The sequence below is a fragment of the Mandrillus leucophaeus genome, unplaced genomic scaffold (assembly GCF_000951045.1).
Source record: "Mandrillus leucophaeus isolate KB7577 unplaced genomic scaffold, Mleu.le_1.0 Scaffold164, whole genome shotgun sequence".
Lineage (NCBI taxonomy): Eukaryota > Metazoa > Chordata > Mammalia > Primates > Cercopithecidae > Mandrillus > Mandrillus leucophaeus.
The window spans coordinates 950,120-957,107 of NW_012101632.1; the positions used below are offsets into that span (position 1 = coordinate 950,120).

At 51.3% G+C, this 6,988-nt stretch overlaps 1 protein-coding gene across 1 annotated transcript in view; it reads left to right on the forward strand.

Annotated features, from left to right (window-relative positions):
* Positions 1 to 6,988, forward strand: part of HIP1 (huntingtin interacting protein 1) — a 116,931-nt gene that overhangs the window by 57,300 nt on the left and 52,643 nt on the right. Inside the window, exons 9-10 of the mRNA XM_011976355.1 lie at positions 2,177 to 2,282; positions 4,740 to 4,880. Coding sequence (XP_011831745.1) covers positions 2,177 to 2,282; positions 4,740 to 4,880 — 247 coding nt within the window. The remainder of the gene's footprint in view (positions 1 to 2,176; positions 2,283 to 4,739; positions 4,881 to 6,988) is intronic.

Below are 6,988 nucleotides of genomic sequence, written 5' to 3' on the forward strand. Positions count from 1 at the left end.
TAGTTTTTTGTATGCTGCTGTGGTTTTTAGGGATGAGCAAGACAAATGTTTCAGCCTTTGGGCCATCCTTCCAGTTCCTGACAGACAGTGGACCAGGAGTGAACGGAGATGGTGATGAGGTCCAAAAGGACTTGATTAGCTGAGAGAATGAGTAAGGGGTAGAGGTGGTGAGCTCAGCCATCTTTTTCTGTGCCATCTCGTGACCCCTAGCTCTGGTTTTCTGTGTTTTTTGTGTGTTTGTTTGTTTTGTTTTGAGGTAGAGTCTCGCTCTGTTGCCCAGGCTGGAGTGCGATGCCACCATCTCAGCTCACTGCAACCTCTGCCTCCCAGGTTCAAGTGATTCTCCTGCCTCAGTCTCCTGAGTAGCTGGGATTACAGGCATGCGTCACCACGCCTGGCTAATTTTTGTATTTTTAGTAGAGACAGGGTTTCACCATGTTGGCCAGGCTAGTCTGGCCTCAAGTGATCTGCCTGCCTTGGCCTCCCAAGGTGCTTGGATTATAGGCATGAGCCACCGTGCCCAGCCTGCTCTGGTTTTATATGCATTGTTCATTAATATTGTCACCACGAGATGCTGAGCTCTTCCCTAAAATCAGGAACCATGTCCTACTCATCTTTAAATTCTCTCTGTTCTAGCCCAGTGCCTGGTGAATAGCAGGTGCTCAACAATAAAAGAATGCTTGCTTTTTGAAAAACTGCAGGCTGCCAGGTGCAGTGGCTCACGCCTATAAACCCAGCACTTTAGAAGACCGAGATGGGAAGATTGCTTGAATCCAGGAATTAAATTTGGGTAGCTCTGGTCCAGAAGACTCTAAGTAATTCATCCTAGAGATTCCCAGAGCCTGCATCTGGAAGTTAAAACTATGTAATGAATTCTGTTCACCTATTTCATCACTGCTGTTTTTCTTTACTCTCTCTCTCGTTTTCTTTTGTTTTGTTTCGTTTCGTTTTTTTGGAGATGGGATCTCACTCTGTCGCCGAGGCTGGAGTACTGTGGCACAATCATAGCTCACTGCAGCCTTGACCTCCCTGGGCTCAAGGGATCCTCCCACCTCAGCCCCCAGAGTAGCTGGGACCATGAGTGTGTGCCATCACACCTGGCTAATTTTTAATTTTTTGTAGAGATGGGGTCTTGCTATATAATCAGGCTGGACTTGAACTCCTGAGCTCAAGTGATTCTTTCACCTCAGCCTCCCAAAGTGCTGGGATTATAGGCATGAGCCACCAGGCCCAGCCTCCTGTGCTTTAAGAAGCACCCCCAGTGTGCACTGTCCAATAGGGCATTCACTAGCCTCATGTGATCATTGAACTTGATTACAATTAAATAACATGTAAAAGTCAAGTCCTCAGCTGCACTAGTCCTATTTCAGGCATGTTTCAGGAAGCCACACATGGCTAGCATATTAGAAAGTTTATATGAACATTTTCATCATTATAGAATTCTATTGGATGGCACTGTTGTGGGTGATTCTGATGCGTGCTAAAACATGACAACCTCTGAGCTTGGACATATAGTTTTCAACCTTGGATGCAGATTAGAATCTATGTGGGGCCTTTTTTTTTTTTTCTTTCTCTGAAACAGAACCTTGCTCTGTCACTCAGGCTGGAGTGCAGTGCCGCAGTCTCAGCTCACTGCAACCTCTGCCTCCTGAGTTCAAGCAATTCTTGTGCCTCAGCCTCCTGAGTAGCTGGGACTACAGGTGCCCACTACCACACCCGGCCAATTTTTGTATTTTTAGTAGAGATGAGGTTTCGCCATGTTGGCCAGGCTGGCCTCGAACTCTTGACCTTGAGCAGTCCTCCTGCCTCAGCCTCCCAAAGTGCTGGGATTACAGGCATGAGCCACGGCACCTGGCCTAATGGGGGACGGCAGGGGGAAGCTTTTGAGAGACACTGACATCCCAACATACCGCAGACCAGTTGAAACAGATGGTGGGGGCGGTTCTGGGGATTGCAGGAAGACTTGAGTTTTTCAGTTTCCCCCAGGTGATCGTAACCAATCTGAAAGCTAAAGTCAAGAACCACTTGCACCATCCATGTACTTTTCACAACATTCTCATTGAAGTCCTCCAAGACCTCCAAGAGGTATGCACTGTTACAGCCACGTGTGCTCAACAGAAGAGCGCCAGGAGGCACAGAGTAACTCAGTACCTTGTCCACAGTGATGCTGCCCTAGATGTTCCTGGGTGCCAAAGGGCATTCCTGGAAGTCATCGGGAATCGAGGGCAGGCAGGGAGATGGAACAGCCCGTGGTTCCTGCCAGTTGGAGCCTGAGGAAGCCGGTAGACTTGGGGATGGCTGCCTTGCAGTGACAGCTGCTTTTAATTTGTGTCAAGAAGGAAAGCTGTCTTTTAATTAGAACAGTTTGGGATTTTTTTTTTTTTTTTCAGCCGCCAGACTAACCCAGTTACCAGGGATTAGTGCAGTCAGGGGAAGCAGAATACAGGCAGCCCTGGGCTTCCCTCTGGGCCAGTTCCACTCACAGAGGGACCGCAGGGAGAGTCATTTCATTGCCCGCTGCGTGCAGAGTCTGCAGAGGCAGTGGGTGGCCAGTGCAGGAAGAAGAATCAGCCTGGCCAGTGGTGTGAGCTGAGTGTCTGCAGCCAGACAGCCAGTTGCTTGGCTGAGGATGGGGGGCAGGGGGTTGGTGAGGAGGGAGCCCCAGCGTGAGAAATTGAGGGATCAACTTCGTCTCTGAAACTCAAGAGGATGGAGGCAGGACTTCTACTTCTGTTGACAGATGCCCCAAGTTTCAGCCTTGAGTCCTGACATATCTTCCCTCTCCCAAGTCCATTTTTCTTTTTTCTTTTTTCTTTTTTTTTCTTTTTTTTTGAGACAGAGTCTCACTCTGTCGCCCAGGCTGGAGTGCAGTGGTGCGATCTCGGCTCACTGCAAGTTCCGCCTCATGGGTTCACGCCATTCTCCTGCCTCAGCCTCCTGAGTAACTGGGACTACAGGTGCCCGCCACCACGCCCGGCTAATTTTTTTTGTATTTTAGTAGAGACGGGGTTTCACCGTGTTAGCCAGGATGGTCTCGATCTCCTGACCTCGTGATCCGCCCATCTTGGCCTCCCAAAGTGCTGGGATGCCACCACTCCTGGCCCTTTTTCTTATTTTTCTTGTTTTGTATTGTTTCGATTTGGATTAGTGTGGTTTGGTTTGGTTTCTTTTGAGATGGAGTCTTGCTCTGTCGCCCAGGCTGGAATGCAGTGGCACCGTCTTAGCTCACTGCAACCTCCGCCTCCCAGGCTCAAGTGATTCTCCTGCCTCAGCCTCCCAAGTAGCTGGGTTTACAGGCACACGCCACCACACCCAGCTAATTTTTGTATTTTAGTAGAGACAGGGTTTCGCCATGTTGGCCAGGCTAGGCTCGAACTCCTGACCTCAGGTGATCCACCCACCTCAGCCTCCCAAAGTGCTGGGATTACAGGCGTGAGCCACTGCGCCTGGCTTGTTTTGTTTTATTTATTTATGAAATAGTCTCACTCTGTCACCCAGGTTGGAGTGCAGTGGTGCGATCTTGGCTCACTGCAGCCTCCACCTCCTGGGTTCAAGTGATTCTCCTTCCTCAGCTTCCCAAGTAGCTGGGATTACAGGCGTGAGCCATCACACCCAGCTAATTTTTGTATTTTCAGTAAAGATGAGGTTTTGCCATGTTGTTCAGGCTGGTCTCAAACTCTTGGGCTCAGGCAGTCCCCCCACCTCAGCCTCCCAAGTGCTGGGATTGCAGGTGTGAGCCACTGCACCTGGCTGAGACCCAGTCTCGTAAAGAGGAAAAAAAGGAAGATGAGGCTCCCTCTCCTTGTCTGCCATGGTAGGAGCTCTCCTAGGTGATGAGCAAATCTCTTCTTTCCTGGGCTATCAGGGTCTGTGCACAGACTAGCACTTAGTTCACCTGTTCATGATGCACTGGATATTCTGACTCTCAGGAGCAAAGGCACCTGGTCTAACCATCACTGGCCCCATTAGCTCTTGGGCTCTCCAACAAGTCTGTTAACTCACCACCTCTCAACAAAACCACTTTTTTTTTTTTTTTTTTTTTTTTTTTTTTTTGAGATGATATCTTACTCTTGTCACCCAGGCTGGATGCAAAGGTGCAATCTCGGCTCACTGCAACCTCCGCCTCTTGGGTTCAAGTGATTCTCCTGCCTCAGCCTCCCGAGTAGCTGGGATTACAGGCGTGGCCACCATTCCCAGCTAATTTTTGTATTTTTAATAGAGACAGGGTTTTCCCATGTTGGAAAGGCTAGTCTCGAACTCCTGGCCTCAGGTGATCCACCCACCTCGGCCTCCTAAAGTGCTGGGATTACAGGCGTGAGCCACCGCACCCAGCCAAAACCATTTTTCTTTTTTTGAGATGGAGTTTTGCTCTGCTGCTGGAGTGCAATGGCACGATCTCGGCTCACTGCAACCTCCGCCTCTCGGGTTCATGCAATTCTCCTGCCTCAGCCTCCCAAGTAGCTGGGATTACAGGTGTCCGCCACCACACCCAGCTAACAAAACCACTTCTTGACTTTGTGACAGCCTTCAAGTGACTTACCTTCTGCTTCTTTACCTGTCTAATGGGGATACGTTTACCTATCTCATGGGAGTGTCGTGAGGGTTAAATGAATTAGATGAGGTAAAGTGCGCACGAAATTGGTGCTTGGTGTATGTTGGACCCCTGCCTCTGCCCCTCTGAAGAGGCTGCCTGTAATCCCCTGGCTCTATCACCTTTCTCCCTCACTTTTATTTCCTAGTGTTTAACTCCCTGGACATGTCCCGCTCTGTGTCTGTGACGGCAGCAGGGCAGTGCCGCCTCGCCCCGCTAATCCAGGTCATCTTGGACTGCAGCCACCTTTATGACTACACTGTCAAGCTTCTCTTCAAACTCCACTCCTGTGAGTACCGCGGGCCAGATCTTCTTACGTGAGATTCAGGCCAGAGGGAGGATCCCAGCCTGAGGATGTCCCTGGAGAAACACAGTCCTTCTCAGTGCCTTTGGCTGTCTGCTTCTGTTCCAAAAGGCCCCGGAGTTCCTGACTATTGTGAGGATAAAAGAGCAGGGCCCAGACTTTGGTGTCTCCAGTAAAGCCCCTGGCTTGCCGCTCTTGTGTCCCAGTGTTACAGGATCTTTGGGGTGTCAGTTTTCTGGCTGGAAACCTCTGGGGCCAGTGGCGCCTTTGCCTGAATTCTTGTTCTGCATCCAGGAAGAATGAGGTATGCAGAAAAGTGGAGGGTAGACAAGATGAAGAGGAGCTTTATTGAATATTGGAACAGCTCAGAGGAGATGCAGTGGGTACTGCTCTCTGTCTGTAGGCAGGTGGTTCTGTCAAGTGTTCAGCTCTCAGCAGAAAAGAGGCCATGGAGTGGGTAGCTCCTCTCTGCAACTGGTCATCCTAGCGTCTCTGCAGGTCTCTGAAGCTCTCAGCAGAGAGGGTGGCTCCTCTCTGTAGCTGGTGGTCCCTTCTCTGCTCAGCTTGGCTGAGCTCAGGGCTTTTATGGGCCTCAGAGGGGAGGAAATGCACCCCCACTGGTCCATGGGCAGGCCCGGAAAACGCACCCCACGTTCCCACTCCAGTCTGTGGGATTGGCAGCCTGGCCCCCACCGGGTACCCACCTTTCCACCTAGGAATCTGTCTGCCTCCCGCTGCCATGCATGGCACCAGGTCTCAGCCCCAACTTTGCTCTAAGATGGCAGTGGGTGCCGACAGCAGGGAGAAGCCAGGCAGCAGGAGCAGGTTCAGAAGAGGGGAGGGAGAGCCTTCTCAGGCCCTGAAGAGTACAGGGATGCCTGAGTCTGCAGCCGGGGCTGGGGGTGGGGGCGGGGCAGCGGGGCTGCCACCCACTCCGTGGAGCGGGAAGCCCAAGTCTGCAGCTGCGTTTTGGGAGTCTGCAGCTGCGCCCAGGAAGGCAGGGTTCCTGCCTGTTCCTGGCCCCCCGAGAACACAGGGAAGCTCAGATCTGCAGTCACAACTTGGACGGCTCCAGCCCCACCCAGGAGGGTGAGGCTCCTGCCCTGTGCAGCCCTGGCCATGCCTCCCTGCTGCAGATGGCATGATGGCAGTGGCAGGCCACCTGGACTGGCAGCCGCCATCACCAGGATGGTCCTCTCTGTCTGCCTCTAGCTTGAGCACATCACCATTCATCAAGTATGTCGTGTATCCTACGAACCGCACAAATTATCAGCAGACCTGGCCTAGACCTGCATGAGCTAATGTAATGATTTCCAGACCATTCATCCACACAATCCCTTTGTGCAAATGGAATTTTATGGAGAAATGTAAATTATAAAACACAGCTGCTCATTAAATGGAAACCTATCCCTTACCTAGCTTCAGTTCCCCGGGGTGCCCTTAGCAGAATATATATAGCTTGGAGGTTCTGACCTTGCAGAAGTTTTTATACTTTTTTTTTTTTTTTTCCTGAGACAGAGTCTCACTCTCTTGCTCAGGCTGAAGTGCAAGGGTACGATCTCGGCTCACTGCAACCTCTGCCTACCGGGTTCAAGCAATCCTTGTGCCTTAGCCTCTGGAGTAGCCGGGACCACAGGCATGGGCTGGCACACCTTGGTGGTTGTTTTTTGAATTTTTAGTAGAGATGGAGTTTCCCCATGTTGGCCAGGCTGGTCTCAAACTCCTGGCCTCAAGTGATCCGCCCACCTCAGCCTCCTAAAGTGCTAGGATCACGGGTGTGACCCACCGCACCCAGCCAGTTCTTACAGCTTTGTGTCCTGGTTTAAAATGATGCGTTTGGGGCGGGCACAGTGGCTCACACCTGGAATCCCATTACTTTGGGAGGCTGACGGAGACCAGCCTGAGCAACATAGTGAAATCCCTGCCTCTGAAAAAAATACAAAAATTAGCCAGGCGTGGTGACATGCACCTGTAGTCCCAGCTACCCGGGAGGCTAAGGCGGGAAGACCACTTGAGCCCCGGAGGTCAAGACTACAGTGAGCTGTGTTTGTGCCACTGCTCTCCAGCCTGGGCAACAGAACGAGACCGTGCCT